A 23,685-nucleotide genomic window follows, 5' to 3' on the forward strand; every position below is an offset into this window, starting at 1 on the left:
TCTATCCCTGCTCTCTCCAGGTCCCCGTCCCTGATGCGGTTGCCTGCACAGCCCTGGAGGGCTCCAGCGCGCCCTCCAGAGCCGGAGCTCTGTCCTGCTCGCCCTCCAGAGCCGGAGCTCTGTCCTGCTCGCCCTCCAGAGCCGGAGCTCTGTCCTGCTCGCGCTCCAGAGCCGGAGCTCTGTCCTGCTCGCCCTCCAGAGCCGGAGCTCTGTCCTGCTCGCCCTCCTGCACGCCCTCCAGAGTCGGCTCCTCCTTCAGCGCGCCCTCCTGCACGCCCTCCTGAGCCAGCACCTCATCCAGCGCTCCCTAGGGCGGGCAGAACCGTAAATTCCCCCAGGAAAATTTTGGGGGGGGGCTACTCCCCTGTTCAGCCATGGCCTCCTGGACTGTTTACCCGGCCATGGCTTCCTGAATCCCCAGACCCGCCATGGCCTCCTGGACTGTTGACCCGGCCATGGCGCCCTGAACTCCTCGATCCACCATGGCCCAATGGACTGTGTGATCCACCATGGCCCCCTGAGCTCCCTGATCTGCCCTGGAGGCCGTCCCTATATCCTGTGTCTCCTGTGTCCCTGCCTACCGGCCTCCAGAGCGCCTACCCTCCCACCCCAGTGTGTGTTACGGCGCGAGTCGCGCCTTATAAGAGGGGGTGGGTAATGTCAGGATTGTGTTTGGTTTTGTCTGGTTTTTCCTTGTGTTTTTTCCCCCTGTGTTTCTAGTACATGTGGTTTGTTCTGTTTGCTCCCCCTGTTGGTTTTGTGTATTGGTTTAGTCTTGTCCTTATTTGTACTTCCCCTCGTTATCTCGTTTGTGACCACTCCCCTGTTTCCGTGTATATAATGTTCCTTGTGCCTCACTCCCCTTGTCGGTGATTATATTGTCTTCAGTGTCTTTCCGTTTGTCGTGGTTGCTGGTTCCCTGTGTTTCCCTATGTTTGGTTCATGTTGGATTATTTAATAAAGCCGCATTTGTTGGATCTCCGCTCTCCTCCTGCGTTATTCCCCGCACACGCTGACACACCCCTGACACAGGCGCTGTGTAATATCAAAATTTCTTGATTATTACGTCGGAATGAGAGTATAGTTCCTAGCCATATTGGCCTAGAAAATTGTGACTTTTCATATTCCGTCCATCTTAGTACACAATGTAACTACAGAAGTGTCAAGTTTAAAATATTAAAAATATCGAAACGCTTTGGTCATTTTTGAGCGAGATGCTAACGTTCTAATCAGATTCAATGATCTATGCTAAGCTATGCTAAAAGTGCTAATGCCAGACCCGGAGATGAGCTGAATAGATTTGAAAATGGTAAAACTCAACTGTTTAACTCTAGGGGAGTTGGAAAATGAGCCTATTTTCAAAAATAGTGGAGTGTTTCTTTAAGTCCACCATAGGGTGTCCCATTTGTCATTTTAGCTTTCAGAAGGGTGGGTGCTCACAAGCACCCCCTATGGCCCTGTCCCAAATGGCACACTAAACCCTCGTGGTCTTCCTCTGAGTTCAGACTTTCGTAGCGTAATGCTGTTTTGACTGTCGAGTAGAAGTCTGCTGCAGAGCTTGCACCAGTGCAGGCTCGGCCGAAGTGCGTATCGAGAGCGTATAGAGGCCGCAAAGGGGGCACTCGCAAACACCCTTCTGAACGGTAAAATGACGAATGGGACAACCTACGGTCTCAGGGACTTAATGGACATGAGCATGCAGCGGTCATTTTGACCAAAAGACCACTTCTGCAGATCCTAAACTGAGGTTAAAGCGGCATTACGTCATGAAAGTGTGGACTCAGAAGAGGATTGTAGGAGTTTAGGGTGTGATTTAGGACGGGGTCTCAAGCATACATGTTCTATTCTTAAAGATGCCTCTAATTGGTCGATTCTGCTGACGTCACCAAGTCAACTTCATCTAAAGTGAGCAGTTGCTCTCTGTAGAGCCAATGGGTGTAGCTGGATGTCGAGCTTCCCCTTTAACCCTAACCATAACCCCTATCCCAGTGTTGCCAAGTCCACAGTTTTTTCTGTGGAATTGGGCTATTTTTACACTGTTGCTGCAGGTTGTTTTTCATGTCTATAGGTTGCAGCAACCCCAAAAACCTGATATTTATGCCTTGGAATGTGAATTTTACCAGGGGAACCCTGCCATAAAAAAGTGTATTTTAGAGGGAACCCCCCTCTAAATGGGATTGGGCTAGTTTTGAGTAGAAATTGAGCTGGTTTTGTTGTGAACACCTGGCAACCCTGCCCTATCCCTAAACATAACTAGATCAAGCTCCACCCATTAGACCCACAGAGGTGGCACTGGACTAGGTCAAGCTCCACCCATTTGACCCATTTGGTTTTGCAGCACTACTTGTCAAAAGTCGTTAAATACAGCAAAACCAGACAGGACGACTTCTAGACACGTACTGGATAACATCCTAATTAAATCTTAGATGCGACAAAAATAACAAGGTCCCACAGGTAAATGATATCATATCACTCGAACCAAATGCAAATTGAGTGCCGGTCACAAAGCTTACTGGTAGTGTATTTACTAATGTAAATCAAAACTGACTAAAATGGTGGTAAACATTTCTCTCATGCTTTGTAAAGTTTGAACACTGCACTCACAAGATTAGTCATTATGGGTCACAGTCAAAAATATATCAGCCTACATGTCCTACATAGTTCAGTGGGCAGATCCACAAATAGCATACAGATTTCTAACAGGAAATTCATTTGATCCCAAAATGCAGAAATGGTATTATTCAATTTCTCAACAGGGAGAACGGACGCAATGGTACTTGTGTCTCTCTCACTATTATCAGTAAAAATCTCTTTTAACTGCTCATCCCACATACTACCTTTTTTGTTTATCTTGATCTTTAATTCCTTTAGCAACCATTCACTACCTACTTTTGAAATCTGTTTTTGACCACCTCTCGTCTCACTTCATAGTCTCATCTTTCAAACTTATTTCAGCCACCTAATCAGTTGACGATTCAGGATTCTCTATAGTAGTACACTGTATAGACCTTTTTTGTGACAAAAAATGAAGATTGTTTGACGAAGAAAGAAATGAAACTGGTTAGCCTGTGTAAGAAGTGAAAGTCTGATATGTAATATAAGGTCAAGTTGTTTGGTTTCAGGAAGTTGTTAAAAACACATGTACACTGTGCAGAGCTCTCAAGTCTCACGCATTCACTCCTCGCTGGAGGTAATGGGTGGAGATAGACACCTAACCACACCCTAACCCTACCCCTTACCCTATCCTAAACCTAACTCCACCCATTAGTTCACACAGAAGCAAGTGCTGCTCACTGCAGAGCCGAATGGCCTCCAGCTCCACCTCTGTGTGAACTAATGGGTGGAGTTAGGTTTAGGATAGGGTAAGGGGTAGGGTTAGGGTGTGGTTAGGTATCTATCTCCACCCGTTACCTCCAGCGAGGGGGAGCTGGAGCTCCAGCTCCTCCCATCTGGCTCTGCAGCGAGCACCCTCTCCACAGAAGTGGAGCTGGACATCCAGAGAGGGGGAGCTAGAGGCCATTCGGCTCTGCAGTGAGCAGTACTTGGATGGAGTCGTCACGGGGCTGCGGCTCATTTGAGGCGGTGGTCGCGTTGCGGTCTAGGTGCGGATGTTGCCATTTGTATTTACTAAAAACTAACAAAATAAATGCAGTAGGTTATGATAATTTAATGTTTAAAAGCACAGCCACCACAAAATCAGACCAAAATTTAGCACCTCTTTTTACTTTCAGACCATTCTGAGTTTAAATACAGATTTAAAATCATAAGATATTGTTTAATAGCTATGACATTATTTTTTAAAATTAAATCCTTGCAGCTATGGCTGGAAACACTGGCATCTAACAATTCCTTAGGAAAAAAACTGTTATTTTTTAAAAATAAAGCATATACATAAAGCAAAATAATAAATAAATCTGTTATTGAATAAGCATGTGTCCTATTTTGTGTCATAAACTTCTGAAACATTGATGTCACATATTTTAGAGCAGTCAATGCAATTTGGGAAAGAAATCAATCAAAAATGTGTGAAATATTCAGATGTAACCTGCTTGCTTTGTAACTGTTAACATTTTCATAAGTAGCTGTAATTTAACTTTACATTGTTTCTCTCAGTAACTGTAACAGATTAGTTACAATTATTTTGTAATTAAATGATGTAATTCCATTACATGTAACTAGTTACTCTATTAAGTCCGAGCCCTACCACTGTCAAAGGCATCAATATGTGCAACAAACACTTGCAATATAAAATACCATTCATAAGCTGAAATATGTACTTTCTCTCACACACACACACAGCTTGAAATACAGTACATGCTCAGGGCAAGCTCTCCTACATTACGTACATTGAGCACTGCTGTTCATTGGCTCATTTGGGGCCAAATTTCTTATTTTTGATACATTTCTATTTTCACAGATCAAGTTATATTCAAATATTTCAGTAACCTGTATTTTAATTAGGTTAACAAACACACTGTCGCTAGCTATTAACCCGGTTTTCTGCTGACATACACATTCAAAAATACACCACAAAAAGTCTATCAAACTTCCCCTTCTGGTCATCAGAGCAATGGTGTAGTAATTATTCTCACCAACAGATGTGGCTGCAAGCTACACTGACTACTTTGTAGCCTTTTTATCATTACTATTTAACAATATACCCTAAACTTTCAGCTCATTAAAAAATATAGCCACAGAATTGATGCACTGGTTGTGTAAATTAATCTGGAGTTTCTAATGTACAATGGGTATTAAAGGATAAGCTTTTTGTTACACATTCATATTCACACTGCAAAACAACCCTTTGTGTGTGATTATTAGTTTTTAGAATACTAGATTTTGTTTATTCTAAATCTGTTTTCCAACTGAGCACTCGTGTTCACTTTTTAAATAGTAAACAAAAACAAATGCTGAAGAGAAACTCATTTGTTTTTTGAAGTGTTTATTTAAAAGTCACTGTCCCTTCAAAATCTCCTTGGATATCTGAAAATATAACTCCATAGTCGTGCGTTATTAATAAGCAAAGCATATTTCTAAATAAGGAGAAACGTTAAAAACAATTCCACACGCTGCAATGAACACATATATAGCTCGCTTTTCGGGTAGACACTTAAATAAACTGATACAATCAAGCTAACAATTTCCAGTATTCATTGCTACATGACAATAATACATTTAAAATTAGACAAACTTTGGCAACTTGTAAAAAAAAATAATTGCAAAGGGAGTCTATTCACACAGCAGTCAACTGGATAACGCCTATACCTACCTAACTAATGAAAATCCCTTTTCATACAAACATTCAACCCAGGCAGTCTGTCATTTCCAAGTGGGAGTCGCTGTACAAAAATAGTTTCTCCCTACAATGATATTTGCATTTGCAGGAGTGCTAAATATTTGGAGTGGATAACTAGTTAGAAATAAATAAAATTACTGACAGAATGCTAATGTACTAATGAACTAATAAACTGGAAAAGACCATTCTGATTAACTGGGAAAAAAAGCTTTAAACAGCAGCTTTTTTCCTTTGAATGGAGCCACTGTTTTGAAGACATTTTGAGCGTTGCATTCCTTTATCGCTTTTAGCCCTCAGCGGATACAGCTCATCTTGTGTGAAATCTGTAGGAGCAGCTAGTGTTTTCGGATTGCGTGGGCTGGAGCTGGAGTGTATATCGTCATATGATTATAAACTGAGAAATAAGGCATGTGACTGATATGAGAATATCATTTTTAGAGGGCGGTGATTGAATAATCTACACGTCCTGAATTTCCATGGCATCCTTGGGCCAGCTGTATGAATCCAGACTGAAGGAGTCGTAGTCAGAGTTATAGACTTGGGATAAAACAAAGGCCTCTTTATCTTTGGGTTCAGGGTACCAGGAGGCAATGCCCTGTTTGTAGGCATGGTCCACAATCTGAAGAAAAAGAGGGGTTTGGAAAGAAAGAATGAAACATGGTTAGTGAACAGTTGCTTTACTGCAGAGTACAGTGTGTTAGATTTGCTTATGTTTGCTATTAAAAACAGCAAAGTCCAAATTCACCAATTTTTGAGAACTTTTATTGGTATTATGAAGTTACAAACATGAAGTTTACAAACTTAAAGGCATCAGATCTTTGGTAGATATTCAGTATTTTTGCTTGAAGCTGATTATTGTTGAGGGGAAGTTCAAATGAGTTATTCTGTTGCATGCTGGTGTATTACTATATTATTTTTTTTATACACAATATTTGATTTTGTGCTGATTTTAGCTCACTACCATTAGTACTAGCATCTGAAAAGAAATCAGCAAGGCTGAGTTTATTTGAGAGTTTATTTGATTAGAAATACTGTAAGACTAAAATATTATTACAACTTAAAAAACATCTTTTCTATTTTAATATATTAACATTTTTTCCTGTGATCTCAATGATGAATTTTACTTCAGTTTTTATTTTCACATGATCCTTTAGAAATCATTCTCATATGTTGATTTGTTGCTCAAGAACCATTTCGTATTATCAATATTGAAAGCATTTATAATTAATATTTTGTGGAAACTGTGATACTTTTTTCAGGATTCTTAGATGAATAAAAATGAAAAAACAGCATTTACACCGCTGTTCAAAATGTTGTTTTTAAATATGTCTTTTAAAAAAAAAAAAAAAGGCTGTGTTTATTTGATTAAAAATACAGAAAAAAAAGTAATATTGTGAAATATATTTTTGCAATTTAAAATAGTGTTTGTCTATTTTTATTTACTTTAAAAAAGAATTTATTCCAGAATTTCCAGCATCATTACTGCAGTCTTTAGTCTCAAATGATCTTTCAGATCAGAAATATTCTAATATGCCGATTTATTATCAATGCTGAAAACAGTTGTGCTGCTTAATGTATATTTTTTTGGAACCTGTGATCCATTTTTTCAGGATTCAGGATGAATAAAATGCTAAAATGAACAGCATTTATTTAAAATAGACATCTTGTGATAGTACTTCACTTGTATTGTTAGAAAAGATTTACATTTTGAATAAATCCATTTATCAAAGTAACCTAAAAAAAAGAATAAAAAAAAATATTAAGCAGCCCAACTGTTTTTAACACTGATGATAAATTAGCATATTAGAATGACTTCTGAAGGATGATCATGTGACACTGAAGACTGGAGTAATGATTCTGAAAATTCAGCTTTGCATCACAGAAATAAATTATATTTTAAGGTTAAAATAGAAAACTTATTTATTTTACATTTCAATAATATTTCTTAAAAAGAGTTCTTTAAAAACATGAAAAATCTTACTGATCCCAAACTTTTCAATGGCAGTGTATTTGAAATGTAAATATTTTGTAAAATTATAAATGTCTTTACTGTCACTTTTGATCAATTTAATGCATCCTTGCTGAATAAAAGTATTAAATAAAAATCGAATGATTTTTAGTAGACTAGCACTGGTGCAATTATGTTTTAATGCCCTGTTTTGCTGTGAAATCTGACCTGACAGCTCTTATAACCTACTTTGCTATTTTAATAAATCTCTTAATTTAGCATGATCTCATTCCATATTTCTTATGGGTGCCAAAATGTAGAGTTGGCTAACAAGACATGTTCTTGCAGTAAATGAGAACGGTTACTAACCTTCACAGCAATTTTGAAGGATACTTCTCTGATGGTATTCAGAGGGGGGTACAGTCTGCCCTCAGCAAGATGCTCCTCAGTAACCATTTCAGAAATTGCCTGAAGAGAAATCAAAGCCTTAATTATAGCTTTCGCACTGCAAAGAAAAATTGCAATCAAGGTGTTTTGCACTAAAGAATTTATGTTTATTGTCATTGGCTCTTGACTCTTCATGTGCGTTTACCTCTGCTGTTGTAAGGAAAATGTCATCCGAGATGTGGCGAACACCACAGGCGATGACTCCCAATGCTACTCCAGGGAACACATATGCGTTGTTTCCCTGGCCAGGATAGAAGGTGCGCCCATCTGCCAAAGTGACCTTTTTAAAGGGGCTTCCGCTGGCAAATATGCCCCTTCCCTGTGATACACACACACATGCCCTTTAAACTGATGTGAACCATTAGCTCTGTAAGTTGCTTTATATGATGGCATTAGTTAACACCCTAGACTTTCAGTATTACCTCAGTAAGTGTGTAGCACTGCTCTGCTGTGCACTCAGCTTTGCTTGTGGGGTTGCTGAGGGCAAATATAATCGGACGTTCGTTGTAAGCAGCCATGTTCTTGATGATCTTCTCAGTGAAAGCACCACTTATAGCAGCCACACCTGTAGAAGGTTTGAGGTTTGGTGTTTATAATCTCAAATCATTTTCAAACAGTAAAATTGTGCTGCATTTAGCATAATGAACAGAAATGCACAGACTTTTGTTAAATCTAAATGTTTTCTGTAATTATGCCCACTAGTGGCCTCAATGTGCCATTGCAATTCATACAGGAAAAATAAACACTAGTAGGATGCACAAAGCACCATTCCAGCTATAAAACACAAACAGGACTGAGGTGGAATATCTGCAGTCAATTTTAATAACATCTAACTACTCAGTTCTCATTGTCAATCCTGTAAAAAAAATGTAAATATAAGAGCAGTGTTGTTATTGTTAATTTAACTATTAAAAATAATTTTCAGTAACTGAAAAAGCATTATATGGAAAAACTTATACTTAAAAAAACCTAACTAACTGATATATGTCGATGTTGAAGTACTAAAATTACTAAAACTGAAATAAAAATAAAGCTGAATAGAATATTTACTCTTACAGTACTTTTAGCTTTTATTTTCGGTTAGTTTTAATTGTAAGTTTAGTTTAGGTTTTAGTAATCTTATGATTTTGTCACTTTAGTTTAAAAAAAAAAAAAGTAAAAAGTAATATAAAATGATGCACATGATGAAAGCTGAAAAATAAAAGCTAATTCAAACTATTAATAAGTATTAAAATATTACCTATATAAGCATTAAAATAACCCTATACACACACACACACACACAGTTGAGGTCAAAAGTTTACATACACCTTGAAGAAGTGCAAAATGTTAATTATTTTACCAAAATAAAAGGGATCATACAAAATGCATGTTATTTTTTTAGTACTGAATTGAGTAAGATATTAATAAGATCTAGTAAGATGAATAAAATAACATAAGATGTTCACAAGAGTCCACAAGAGAAAATAATTGCTAAATTTATATAAAAAATTTCTGTTCAGTGATAGTCCTGAACAGTTAAACTGCGTGCTGTTCTTTAGGAAAATCCTTCAGGTCAAGTGTTCAAATACACAAAAATGCTGAAAAACCAAATAATTTGTGGGACCTGAAGGATTTTTCTGAAGAATTTTGAGATCCATTTTTTCACACTGTTCAGGACAAACAAGGGGACTTATGATCAACTATCACTAAACAAAAAAAACACAGCTGTGGATCATTCAGGTAACAGCACATTATTGGGAATCAAGCTCATGTAAACTTGTGAATGTTCATTTTTATAAATTCAACTATTATTTTCTCTTGTGGACTATATTATATATATATATATATATATATATATATATATATATATATATATATCTTTTATGTGAAATATCTTTTTCCTCTCAGTACTAAATAAAAAACAACATGCATTTTTATGACCCCTCTTATTTTGGTAAAATAATTAAGATTTTGCAGATTTTGCAAGGTGTATGTAAACTTTTGACTCGAACTCTATATACGGAATGGGATCAATCACTCGTTACCAATGATAGCTGTGGGCTTGATGGTCTCCACTACTTCCTCTAGAGTCTTTATGTGTGGATGCTCATGGGCAAATTCTTCCTTCTCATGGTTCAGATGACTTCTGCCCTAATGGGCCAAATGACACAAAATAACAGTTCTTGTATAGCGTTTAATTGTGGAGTTGTTCAAATGCAGTTTATTTCTTTAATTCATGTTGTGACATTTTAAATTAAGCCTACATACATTTGTATATTCAGATGCTGAGTAGGAGGACAAATATAGCCTGAAAGAAACAAATGCCAAAAAAGGCTTCTGTGGGTTTGATTGTTACCTTGACAATTAGGCCTTTAGAATCCACCATCCAAATCCTCTTGACAGCCTCAGCATGTGGTACACCTTCCTTAGCCATGGCCATTATCAGTAAGTGAGCAATGCCCAAGGCGGCCTGGTCATATGACAAAAACCAAACACAACAAGTTTTTTGTAATGGATCTTTCATTTGCTATTTTCAGTAAAAGTTTGTAGCATCTTTCAGCTGAATTCACATTACCTCTCCTGCTCCCTGAAATACAAACTTGTGGTCAGAGATTTTATTCTTTGTAATCTTAAGAGCAGCAAGGATCCCAGCAACAGCAACAGAAGCTGTGCCTGTAAAAGGTGGGGAAAGAGATGAGCAAACAATTCTATGGCTCTGACTATAATTTTCCATTATAAAGATTAAAATCTTTATAGTTTGATATTACAATCTGCATACTTACCTTGGATATCATCATTAAAGGTGCAATAACGGTTGCGGTATTTATTGAGAATACGGAAGGCATTGCTGTTGGCGAAATCCTCAAACTGAATTAGACAATTCATCCCGTACCTAAAAGAAAAGATAAAAAAAACAAACAAAAGAAAAATGACATGTTTGTACAGTCTGTAAGTATTTCACACATATAACCTTCACCTCAATTTAACCATTAACTTGAGAACCACCGAACCAAATTATTAAGTCAGTTAAACTGGTGAACCAGATCATTCAGACAAGATTATCTGGCTCAAAAGTATGAAGGTAACATGAGGGTAAGTAAATCATCTTTCATTTCAGAATTTTAGTAACAAACATACTTGTCAGTGACAGCTTGCATGAACTCGTCAATGAGGTCATCGTATTCTTTGCCCCTCACTCTTTTGTGCTTTAAGCCGATGTACAAGGGGTCATCTAAGAGGGTCTGAACAAAAGCAAAAAGAACAACAGGGTTATATATATATATATATATATATATATATATATATATATATATATATATATATATATATATATATACACACACACACATATACACATATATATATATATATATATATTATATATACACACACATACACACACACACTACTACTTGATACGTTTGCCACTAAACAAAAAATTGAAAAAAAAAAAAAGTTATTATTTAATTGACTTTTTATCTCACAGTTCAGTTTTTTCTAAGAATTGTGAGATACAAACTTACAATTTTAACTTTTTTCAGAATTGTGAGATACAAACTTACAATTGCGAGAAAAAAAGTCAGAAATGCGAGATAAAAATGCAAATGTGAGTTTGTATCTTGCAATTCTGACTTTTTTTTTGCAATTGTGATTTTATATCTCACAGTTCTGACTTTTTTCTCAGAACTGTGAGATATAAACTCACAATTGTGTCCCAATTGCAAGATATAAACTCGCGATTCGGAGAAAAAAAAAGTCAGAATTTTGAGTTGATATCTCAGAATTCTGACTTCATTTCTCAGAATTGCAATTTTATATCTTGCAATTGTGAATTTGTTTTCAGAACTGTTTATATCTCACAATTCTCACTTTATTTCTCAGAATTCTGACTTCATAACTCGAAATTGCGAGTTTATCACAAATCTGAGAAACAAAAGTCAAATATGTGAATTTATATCTCACAATTCTAAAAAAAAGTTGAATTGTGAGTTTGTATCTTGCAAATCTGAGAAAAAAGTCAAAATTGAGAGATGTAAACTCTGCAAAAAAGCCGCAAAAATAAAATCACAATTACCTTTTTTTTACTTATATTTTTACTTTTATTCAGCATGGATGCATTAAAATGATCAAAAGTAACAGTAAAGATTTTTTATATTGTTACAAAATTCATATTGTTACAAAAATAAATACTGTTCACTTGAACTTTCAATTTAATCAAAGAATCTTTCAGCTTTGCCAACAGAAATACATTGCGTTTTAAAATACATTAATAAAAGAAAATAGTTATTTTAAGCTGTAAATACATTCCACAGTATTGCTGTTTAACTGTACTTTTGATCAAATAAATGCAGCCTTGGTGAGCATGAGATGCTTAGTTCAAACACATTCAAAGAAGACAAAGCAGAAGAAAAAAAACATAGACACAAAACATAGTGTAATTATGCTATTCTTGTTTCACCTGATTATCAGTGCCCACGTCTAGCAGCACAGGCAGGCACTGCTGAGGCGGCACTCCTCCACATGCTGTATACAGAGCCAGTTTGCCCACTGGGATCCCCATTCCATAGCTGCCCAGGTCTCCTAATCCCAGGATTCGTTCTCCATCCGTTACCACTATGGCCTATTAATGTACATGATACAATGAAACAACCATCTACTGGCACTGAATAACACTTTATCACTCTCAACACACCGTAATGTTCTCCTCCGGCCATGAGTTCAGCATGGTGGCAATATGCCCCTTGTCATGGATAGTGATAAACAGCCCTCTATAGGGGAAAAAAAGCATATGGACTTATACTGCATGTTCACTATGCAGCTAAGAAAAACTTGCTAGACTGGTCTGAGTGTTTATAAAGCATATGATTCAGAATAGGTTTGGCTAAACAAGTCACTCCAGATCCAGATCTGGCTGTATACACCTCACCTTGGTCTTCTGAAAGCAAGGCCGTACTGTTGGCAGGCCAGGCCCACAGTAGGAGTGTAGACAATAGGCATGAATTCCTCAATATCAGAGGTTAACACACGATAGAAGAGCTTCTCATTTCTGTCCTGCAGAGTCATCAGCAATATGTATCTGCAGAGTTAGAAGAGTTAGAATTGGATAAAAAAAAAACCTATCGTTCCGAGTACGTACTAAATGTTTTAATTGAAGTTTGGTTACTTGTCGAGGGGGTTACTGCGTGTCTCGTAGCTCTTCATGACACGAAGCACTTGGACATCCTGAGAGAGGAAACAGGGAGGCAGCAGGCCATGGATACCCAGCTGTAACCTCTCCTCCAGGGTGAACGCCATGCCCTGTAACACAGCACAATAACTTTATTAACAACACGTGACAGCTGCAAATGTGCAAGAAAAATGTGTGCTCCTCCCACAGTCTGGCTTAAATACAAATTATCACCCTGCAACTGGGTCTGCACTGGGCAAGATTCCAGCCTCGGGTAGATGCATCACATGCTGGATCTATTTATTTCTGACCAATGGGAAGAAAGCATGGCCACCCTCCCCTGTTGGATTCTCCACTCACTGTTTACGTCTAACAGTTTCCATGCGTCATGGCTTTAAAAGTCTACACTTCTCAATCATGCCTATTCCTCATCTTATCCTGAAAGTCTTTGCAAACAGGATACAGATTGCGAAGCAACATTTAAATGGACACATTTTCAAGACCCAGCCAAAAGTGTTTTGCAAAACTGCTGACACATATCCTGCAACTCTGCACTGATTTTAAAAAGCCTAAGCATACTCAGAGCATCTTCTCTCAATGCCTGGTAGATGCCAAAGTCCTTGAAGACTTTTTGATTAAAGATCTCACAGTGACACTTTCGTACTTTCTTATCTGTGGGGACTTTGGCATTATATAATGTTATAAAATCAGATGAAAGCACCGGTTGCTGAGTCTAACACAGTCACAAAGATCATAAGTGCACTGAGTTTGTCCCCTAAAAATGCTTACTTTGTTCAAGTGGGGGTTCCTGGTGATATCATAGCCTCGTTTTTTGGTGAACACCGTGCCCTTGGAGTTCACGCCCGAGTGACAGACCCTCACGGCCCCTACGATAGCAGGAGGGAGCGACAGGGGACTGGAGAAAACCCTGCACAGCGCCAGCACACTCTTACCCGAGAGAGAGTTCATGATTCCTGAAAAATGAGAAAATTCAGGTTTAAAAAAAGCTTATTTTGGAAATTCAGTTTATGCTAGTTTGGTGACTGGTTTTTAGTTGGTAGACCACATTAGACCAGCAACAACCAGATGTTCAAACTGTTCTTTTGAACATGTCCAGCTAATGACCATCTTAAGGAGGGGTTTCCAACAAGATGATTTTACAGTAATAACAGTCACTGGACTAAAACCGACGCATAAACTGTTGTTACCATGGTATTTTTTTTATAATAAACAGCTGTCATGTTACAACAAAGAAAAAATAAAAAAGGAGTAATACAGCTTTTGCAAGTTCAGCAAGTTCGCCTCTCAATTATAAACAAGGCCTTTAGGTAAAACACAAATAGCAATGCAAATGCATTTTGTATTGTATTGTAATGTGTATTCACTACGCTTTTTTATTTTAACAACAGTATGTGTTTCAGGCCAAAAAAAAAACATTACGGAGAGGTCCAGCATTGTCATTGTTCTATAAGAAGACATTTTTGTTTACAAGCAAAGCCGCATACCTGAGAACAGCCAGTCCACCGGCAGCTTCTGCTTCACTAGGTTTAATCCAAACGCTGACCTGCTGCCGCCTATTCCCACAGACTCGCTTTATCTGTAGATGATGTTGTAATCGACTGATAGAAACGATCCAGGTTTGTATGACATTGACACTTTCGCTTCCCAACGCTCTCGCCTTGGGCCCGCCCCTTTTAGGCAGAAGTGGCCAATAGAGTGAGGGAATGCGAATGACGTATTTCAATCTACACGGAAGATTTGTTGTCCTGTCTGGTCGCTTCCCCGTGTTGTTTGCTCAAGCGTTTGCATTTAAAAAAAAATAAAAACGGATGTTTGATCATGTACATCGAACGAATTTACTTCGCTTAATCAATCTTGTACTTTCACAAGAAATTAGCCTATATAAAATAATGGTAATTGACAGAAAAAATACAGATTTCTGGATTAATGCATGTAACATGATGGAAAATAGAAGAAAATAGAAGATCTAAAAGACTAAAAAGGTACTTTATTGCAGTTTTCAGACAGTGTTTACATCAATTCTTGGATTTTATTTCCTTGGAATTAACTGAGTACTGTTCTACAGTCAAACCAAAAATTATTCAGACACTAGTGGGTGCAGGACACTATAGTTCAGGATAGCAAAATAAACTAAACTGTGACCCAAAAATTCTTCATACAGTGGACTATCAGCAAAATTTATAAAAAAATTTGGACCATAAATTATTTAGACACTATGACTTTATTATGTTTTGCTTAAGTGTTTTTTCTTTAATTGCTAATGCAGCCTTTTTACACCACAGACTGAAGAAAATTAAGTATTGCTTGGTAAAGTTTTGATGGTTGTGTAAATATTGTCATACTAACAGTTGTCTGAAATTTTGTTGGATTGTAATCCATTACATAACTTTCTATCAAAGTTATCTGACATTATCAAGATGAATCCGAGTTTAACTCGGATTTATTGTCATAATTTATTACCATTTTCTAAACTATAGAGAATAAACTGTAATGATGTGGGAAATGTTAAAGGTGTCTGAATAAATTTTGGTTTGCCTGTAGCTTTTGATTATGAGTTGAAGTTAAGAAATATACTGCTCTTTTATAAAAAACAAAACAAAACAACTAACACTAACAAACACATATGCGCACATACATACTCAAATATAAAAGTTATAGATCCCAAGGATTGTATTTGTACAACACCACCATTAAACGACAAAGAAAAGTAAACCAACATTAAAACTACTCCAGACAAAGACTAACTAAGAGTAAACAGAGTACCTAGATGAACCAAAGAGGCTCTTTTATGTACAACCTTCAGTTCAAGTGCAATCAATGTAAGCGTCTTCTATAAATTGTACTGATCAAATACCAAAAACCTTGCCTTGGTTAATAATTAAACAATGTACAGTGAAAACAGTGAAAAGTTACACATATAACACAAAGAAATGTTCTCAAGTGATCAAATAACATCTAAAAGCAGTTTAAAACGTAAAATGAAGTGTAAAAATGGTGTACAGTGCATTTACGGTCTTCCAGGGGTCTACTGCAGGCCATTTGCGGTCACTGATTAATTATTGTGCTGAAGTACACAATTAGTCCCAATGACAGCAGTCCAGTAGACTTCACTTGTAGGTGGTGAGTAATAAAAGATAAGGTTAGAAATGAAGGACAAGGCAGGGACTCAAATCACAACGCTCGTGCCACTGCGAGAGCTCTTTTCCTGTAAAAGAGAAATTATTTATGATGAGACAAACCATAGCAATTATTTACATTTATTCATTTAGAAGACACTCTTATCAAAAGTGATTTAAAAATACAGTTTCCTTGTGTTCAAATCACATGCCCTCTCTCAATGTCAAACCCAAGAGATAGTTTTAAATAGGATATTTACCCATAAAAGAAAATTCTGTCATCACTTAACCTCATCTCATTCACCTCATCAATGGAACAAAAGATATTTTGAAAAAGTTTTTTGTAATACAATGAAAGTCAAACAAACAGATACTTTTCAAAATATCTTCTTTTGTGTTGGCAGAAGACAGAAAGTAATACAGGTTTGAAAACACATGAGGGTGTGTAAATGACAGGATTTTCATTTTTATTGGGTGAATGATTAGCTTTAAAGTGGTCATGAATTGAGAAACCAAATTCCCTTGATATTTTGACATATAAGAAATCAATGTACTATTAAAACATCCTGTAAGTTTCAGAATTTCTCATTAGTCTAAAAACAGCTTATACTGAAGCCAATCTGTCAAAACGACAGGTTGTGGAATGTGCCACTCTATGAATAATTGTGTGGCTAAGCACCGCCTCTGTAGAAGATCAGCACCTGCTTCTACATTACTGCCTGTTTAGCCCTGCCCACTGATTCACGCACGTAATGTGAAAATGTGAACACAGGTCTATGCAGAAACCAAACAATAAAGGTGGCTCTTGAATACAACAAGACAATGCAGTGCCAAATTGTGGAAAAACAGTCTTTGCATTGCCTTCCTTCTGATCCCAACATTAGGAAAGAGTGGATGAACATTGTTTTAAATGATGTTCCAGACCACATCAGTAAGAACTTGATCCTTTGTTTGCTTTTTTAAACTGCGGATTGGTTTACAATCAAGGCACAATTTGACGATGGAAAAAAGATGGAAACTATAAGACGATCCTGTGCCGACTATATTGGATCCGACAGTAAAGTCGCAACACACACAAGTGTGAGTAACTGTTTTTGTAATGTGGTCACTATTGCTTTGACTGTTATTACAGATCCTTTGATATGTCCTGAGTATTTATGTGTTTTTAACCTAAATCACATCAGCGTCCACCAATAAGTAATGTAGGCTGTCACACATATACAAGTGTTAGCCAATCATAGCAGTGGGAGTCCAAACTGAGAATTCTGACGAGGGGGGTTAAAAACAGGAGAGAAAATAGTTTATTACTTCTAAATTATGATGTTTTTTGATGTAAAAATCTTGAGAACATTATAAGGGAAGAGGGACGTAATGACATCAAAATATCACACTACGATAATATTGTGATATGAAGTCCACGATACGATATTTATTGCAATATTTTTAAAAAAGACAAAATGAAGAATTGGAAAAAAAAATAATTTTGTACATTTTAAAGTTAAATTATTCTATCAAATGCACTTTAAGAGTGCAAAACTAAGAGCTCCATTCCATGTTCTTAACTAAGACAACTTAAGTTAGAAAAAAAACTCTTTTTATTTGTGATATTCTGTCCTAGTCTTAATTTCATTCACACTGGTGTTTTAGGAAGCCAAACAAATTAGAACATAATAATAATAATAATAATTACAATGACAGTAATAGCCATATATTGTAAAACAACTGCACTGTAAAATAAATGAAAATGAATATTTCATAGATGTATTATATTTGTTTTACACTACAGTAGGAACATTACAATGCCTCTTTCCTAATTTCTACACTTGAAAGAGATATTTTGAATTCAGGCTTCAGTAACGTTATCCATTTAAACCGCTAGCTGTCAGCAATTCATAAGCACTTTTAAGCTTTTATTTTGTCGGAAACGGCAGTAGAGCTTTTAAAGCACTTTTAAGCTTTCATTTTGTCGGAAATGGCAGTAGAGCTTTTATTTTGACAGAAAACTCCAGCTTTAGTGAAAACAGGCCCACAAAAACACATCTCACTACATATCTAGTGTAATGCTGTAAATGCATCTAAACTCACAGTACATGCAATAAACTGCATTCATTGTGAACTGAGCCGTTCTGAGGCTCAAAAAACACTGGATCACAAGCTGATCGCATAAACGAAATGCGCACTTCGCTTTCGAACATGCAGCGGAAAGAGACTTGAAGGAATTAAGCCATGTTGTGCTTTCGGTTTTAGTTCGTTTGACAGATACTGTGCCAAAGCATAATGGCCCAAAACACAACTTTAAAGACCTTTTATGTTAGAATAAGAAGTTTAAATATATTACATTACAAACACTTTTGGCGCGGAGACCTATCGTTTCATATCGTAATATGACCACAATAATATTGAGACAGTTTTGCTATCGTGACATCCCTATAGAGAACAGAGAACAGTACAAAATAATAAAAAAGGCAGTTCATGACCCCTTTAAATGTGTCCTTATTGGGACCACAGTATATAAAAACAACTTAGTGATGAACAAAACATAAATCTACATTCTTACCGAGAAGAGGTCACTTCTCCTGCTGTGGCCAGTCAAAACATCAATGGAAGAATAAGCTGGTGGTCTCTCAGCCAGTCTCCCTTGAGATCGCTTCCCCTTTCTATAATTGTCGTCCTCGTCTGAACTCCAGGAGCTCCTATCTCTGTGGTTTGCCGCACGCTCCAACTCCTCCAGAAGCTCTCCTTTACTGCGAACACGTGGATGAGACCTATCCGACCCTGAAACTTCCCTGCGTCCTGCTGAACCTCGACCTCTACGCCTATCGTCCCAGTCCGACTCGTCGCTGTAACTGCGCTGTAACTGGGTCCCTCTCCGTGAAGATGACGGCTCCCTCCAAGAATCATCACGATGGTAACCATTGCGGTTAGAGCTGCCGCTGGAATGATTAGACTGTCGGTGTCTTCCACCATCCTTGGACCGCCGAGAGCTCTGTTTTGCTCGGCCCACGATGGGAGGCAGCTGGATGACCCTGCGCTCCACACCTTGGACGCCCATCTCGTCCAGGGCTGAGAGCATGCTGGGAGGCCTGGCTGCTAAAGCTTGGGGTAAGGGTTGAGGTGGTGGAGTTACATATTGAGGCTGTGGGGCCCCATATTGATGAGGAAGCGGGACTGCTGTGTAGTGATGTTGAGGTTGAAGCATTGGGACAGCCATATCCATGCCTCTTACTTGGTTCTCCAGAAAATCTATCATCTGGTTATTACCATGTACACTTCCATTTACGCTGCCATTGGAATGATATCCATGGGGAGGTACCATTGGTGGGACATGTTGAGGAGGAGGAATGGCCATCGGGGCCATTGGAAGGTTGTGTTTCATTGAAGGTTCAGAAAAAGACCCTGTGGAGGACAAATTATTACTGAAAAGCAGAAGCAGCACTACATACATGAACAGATTAAAAGAGGAAGTAATACTGACCTGAATATAGTAAAGGGTTTCCTTGAGAAGATGCATTTGAGGAAATGGGGGCATAGATGGGCTGGCCATGGAGCCACGGTACCATTGCTTTTTGAGCATCGCGCATCATCTTGTGGCGCATCACCGCTAAAAAAGACAAATAAAATGGAAGAAATATTTCACATAATTTTATTATTCAATACAACTACATTTTATAGGATGGATTGTGAAAAAAAATCACCTGGTATTAGAGGACAACTAAATATTATAAATATTACGATTTTTATTATTTGAAATAAAAAAATAATAATATATAAAATACACTACCAGTCAAAAGTTTTTGAACAGTAGGATTTTTAATGTTTTTAAAAGAAGTCTCTGCATTTATTTGATCCAAATTACAGCAAAAACAGTAACATTTTTACTATTTAAAATAACTGTTTTCTATTTGAATGTATTTTAAAAAGTAATTTATTCCTGTGATGTCAAAGCTGAATTTTAAGCATCATTACTCCAGTCACATTATCCTTCAGAAATCACTGTAATATTATCATTTCCTGCTTAAAAAACATTAATTATTATTATACTGAAAACAGCAGGTTAATAACAACAGGTTTCTTTGATGAATAGATCTTTGATGAATTTATCTGAAATACAAATCTTTTGTAACCATTATAAATGTCTTTATCATCACTTTTGATCAATTTAAAGCATCCTTGCTGCATATATTATTTCTATAACGATTCATAAAAAAACCCTTATACTCACTTCTGCTGTAAGTGAAGCTGGATCACGAATGATTCACACGAACATAGACGGATATATGTAGATCGGGAGGCGCATTCCCTTCACAAACAAACATAATCCACTGCATCTTCAGCGGCTTAGATGTCAGGAGTAAATGACAACCACTATTTTCATTATTACATCCAGCAACACAACACCTCTAACTTATATCCCTGCTCCGGCATCGAAACAGTGGAGTTCGGACTGTTACAGCTGATTTAAGGTGGGTCTGAGGTAAGACGCTCATGTCAATCAACTATCATGGGAATGATTAAAATTATTTCTGAAGGCTCATGTGACACTGAAGGCTGGAGTAACGATGCTGAAAATTAAGGTTTGATCACAGGAATAAATTACATTTTAAAATATATTCAAATAGAGAGCGGTTATTTTAAATAGTAAAGATATTTCACATTATTACTACTTTTGCTGTACTTTCTGATCAAATAAATGCAGGCTTGGTGAGCAGAAGAGACTTCTTTAAGAAAACATTAAAAAACTTTTGACTGGTAGTGTAGTCCACAGTGTCACTGTTAAAAAAGGACAATAGGTTACCTGTATTAATAACTATGAATAATATTGTTGTTATATTATTATTATTATTATTCTAATATTATAATTTCAAATAATCCTTATATTACTCTTATATATTTATAATGTGTATTTTGTTGCTATTTTGGTTTGTTTGTATTATACAGATGCACTAATCAATTATTTTGAGGATCTGACTTCCAGCAGATGTAGAACACAAAAAATAATCTGGTGTTGACAGATGCACAGACAAAGATACAATGCATGTGGATACCTTCTTCTGGGCAGCAGCAAGTGCGAGGACAGCAGGGACAACGGACATAGCAGCAGCAGTTCTGAGGACAGCACTGGCAGCAGCAGACACACAACAGTATGATGAGGAGCAACCCACCGAGAACGATGAGCAGCACAGTCAGCCAGTCTGAGAGGAAGAAGGGGTATGACCAACATCAGCATCTATAAATGTTCTGTGGTTAAACACAAAAATGCGTTAATACTTACGATACACAATAAGTCTGATTTCTTTGTCGGAGTCTCCCACGACATCACCCGCCGCGTCGATAGAGCAGAAATACATGCCGTTGTCCCACCACATGACCTCATTTATAACAAGGTCCGCACCTGTGAAACACATACAAGAAACTAAATTATAAAACATATATGATCTCTCTCTTGATAGCAAAGCCTTGATCAAACATTAGACAAATATAACAAGTTGTACACTGTTAGGAATTACAGACAGGGTCAGAAAGCTGTCGGATTATGTCAAAATTTGTGTCTTGCAGGTTTTGAAATGACATGATGGTGAGTAATAATGACAGAATTTTCATTTTTGGGTCAACTATTCCTTTAAGGGTTAATAAATTCTGTCTAAAGGTTAAATTTTGTTTGTCAGGCTTTACAGGGTTAAAACATCTTGTTCAGAGTTTTAAGCTCTTGTGTGTCCAGACTCAACTGTTTTGCATGTAAATCTTGCGATCTCGATATTCTGTCCCCAGAACAGCTTCACTCTGGCCTCTTTTCTGAATCACGACGCGGACAGTGCGCTGACTGTCTGGACAGTCGTTGGCTGGGTCTTGCTTCAGACCCAGAGCTGCTTGATATGCTAAAGAAAGGAAGAAATGTACAAGGTCACATCAGTCACCACATGCAACTTTTATCTATTCAGATAACAAACAAACTGCAGACTACAGCTTTGCAGTGTTCATATTCAGTTCACCTGTACCACTCACCTGCTGAGTAATACTCCAGCACTGGATCCAAACAGAAGGACTTGTATCGCCATGTGACCAGAACATCTTGCTGATTTGCAGAAGTGGAATATTCACATCGCAGAGTAACAGAACCAAACAACATCGTGGATCTCTCTGTATGGGGAACCGTAACCTGGATAGACAGCAGCTCTGAAAACAGACAGAGAGGGATCAATTACTGTTTGCATCAGGGTTCCACACCTTCACCACACCTTCTGACTAACAATGATTACTTTATCAGTTATTAGTATTAGTATTTATTTATGTATCTAATCATTTCATAAGGATTTTATTCACAAAGAAAATGTTAATATGAGCATAACAACAAACAATGCTATACAGAAAGATTGTATTAATTTCTAATCCTGTTCCAGGCCTGAAAATCTCTATTTTACAAATTCCATCGCATACAAATAGAATCAAGTTCCAGTAAAACACAATATTTCTTACAGGCTAGGGTGAAGCTTGTAAATCACGTGATCGTGTTTATCATACCTGCAATGTTTGCGCCTGCTGATGATTAACCTCGCCACTTACAGTATTTACAGAACATTTGAAAATATTTTAAAAGTGGTATGGCACTAAATGAAACACCCCTAATATTACAGTTTAACTTCGGACAGTTATTTTAAACGTCAACTTACCTGTTGGAAATACGCAGAGCACCAGCGCCAGCACCTTGAGCTTCAGTGTTTCTTTCATGTTTCTCGGTTACGCGGAAGGTTTTTTTTTACTTTACTGTATTTTCCCAAAACACAGCAGAAATCTTATATGTGCGACACAAACAAATACATACAATGTACGCTGGCCATCATGTCATCGTAAAACACTCGATGCAGATATATCGAGATATTTTCTTATTTACCTATATTCCTCTCGAGTCAGTGTAAACACACCTTTGCTCTTTGGAACTCGGATTCCCCTCCCCCATTCTACGATGACGCCATAGACTCCACCCACCGACAGGTGCACAACACGAACTAGGTCATGTTACTTTTTTAAAGGTTATTTATTGATTGTTGTTCAAAATGAAACTATTTTTACATTGTTATTATTATAATATGTATCTTCGCTCAAAATGAAAAGATTGTTGGATTATGTACTTTAACTCGGTAGAATAAAAAAAAAGCTGTACTGTTTTTTTTTTTACATTTAACCACCAGGGGGCGTCACTTGCCGCCTCAATGGGTATACCGTGTTCCCACCAACGCTTTATTTTGGCAGTAATAAACGTTTGCCTCACCAGCTAAAAAAAACCCAAACCCATGTAAAGCTAACGAACAGACAAGCCTGACTAGATGTGAGGACCAGCAAACCAGGGGCCAGTTGCATAAACTTAGCCTCTATGTTAAGACAGTGTCTTAAGAACTATTTTGACCAACTAGCAGTTAACTAAGGGGTAATCAATCATATATTTTGGATTCAACTTAGACTCATCTAAGTTTTTGTGTAACCGAATTTTACAAATTTTGACCAGTCTTATAGAAAGAAATTAGATGACTAACTTTTAAGACTAGTCTAAACCTTTTATGCAACTGGCCCCAGCTTAGACTGGTTAAAGGAAAAGGAAAATTGTCGACAGTGGGCGTTGTGCCTTTTCGGTCCCTGTTCTGAACTGTGTTTGGTGAAGGAACATTACCACCATGCTGTGGTGCACATGGAAGATGTGTTCATTCAGACTATT

General features: G+C 37.3%; 2 protein-coding genes across 2 annotated transcripts; both read right to left on the reverse strand.

Annotated features, from left to right (window-relative positions):
- Positions 1 to 5,200: 5,200 nt before the first annotated feature.
- me3 (malic enzyme 3, NADP(+)-dependent, mitochondrial) lies at positions 5,201 to 14,533 on the reverse strand. Its single transcript, XM_051119844.1, has 15 exons — positions 14,346 to 14,533; positions 13,630 to 13,814; positions 12,838 to 12,971; positions 12,601 to 12,750; positions 12,367 to 12,442; positions 12,133 to 12,294; positions 10,812 to 10,915; positions 10,457 to 10,566; positions 10,249 to 10,346; positions 10,030 to 10,143; positions 9,719 to 9,824; positions 8,114 to 8,256; positions 7,837 to 8,010; positions 7,614 to 7,712; positions 5,201 to 5,915 (listed from the first exon to the last, which is right to left on the reverse strand). The coding sequence occupies exons 2-15, from the start codon at positions 13,807 to 13,809 to the stop codon at positions 5,754 to 5,756; spliced, it is 1,812 nt and encodes a 603-aa protein (XP_050975801.1). The 5' UTR covers positions 13,810 to 13,814; positions 14,346 to 14,533; the 3' UTR covers positions 5,201 to 5,753.
- Positions 14,534 to 14,828: 295 nt separating this feature from the next.
- Positions 14,829 to 22,939, reverse strand: ildr1b (immunoglobulin-like domain containing receptor 1b). Its single transcript, XM_051119318.1, has 8 exons — positions 22,646 to 22,939; positions 21,981 to 22,151; positions 21,704 to 21,853; positions 21,250 to 21,369; positions 21,023 to 21,169; positions 19,453 to 19,578; positions 18,535 to 19,373; positions 14,829 to 16,066 (listed from the first exon to the last, which is right to left on the reverse strand). The coding sequence occupies exons 1-8, from the start codon at positions 22,701 to 22,703 to the stop codon at positions 16,028 to 16,030; spliced, it is 1,650 nt and encodes a 549-aa protein (XP_050975275.1). The 5' UTR covers positions 22,704 to 22,939; the 3' UTR covers positions 14,829 to 16,027.
- Positions 22,940 to 23,685: the final 746 nt, after the last annotated feature.

The sequence above is a fragment of the Labeo rohita genome, chromosome 9, assembly GCF_022985175.1.
Source record: "Labeo rohita strain BAU-BD-2019 chromosome 9, IGBB_LRoh.1.0, whole genome shotgun sequence".
NCBI lineage: Eukaryota > Metazoa > Chordata > Actinopteri > Cypriniformes > Cyprinidae > Labeo > Labeo rohita.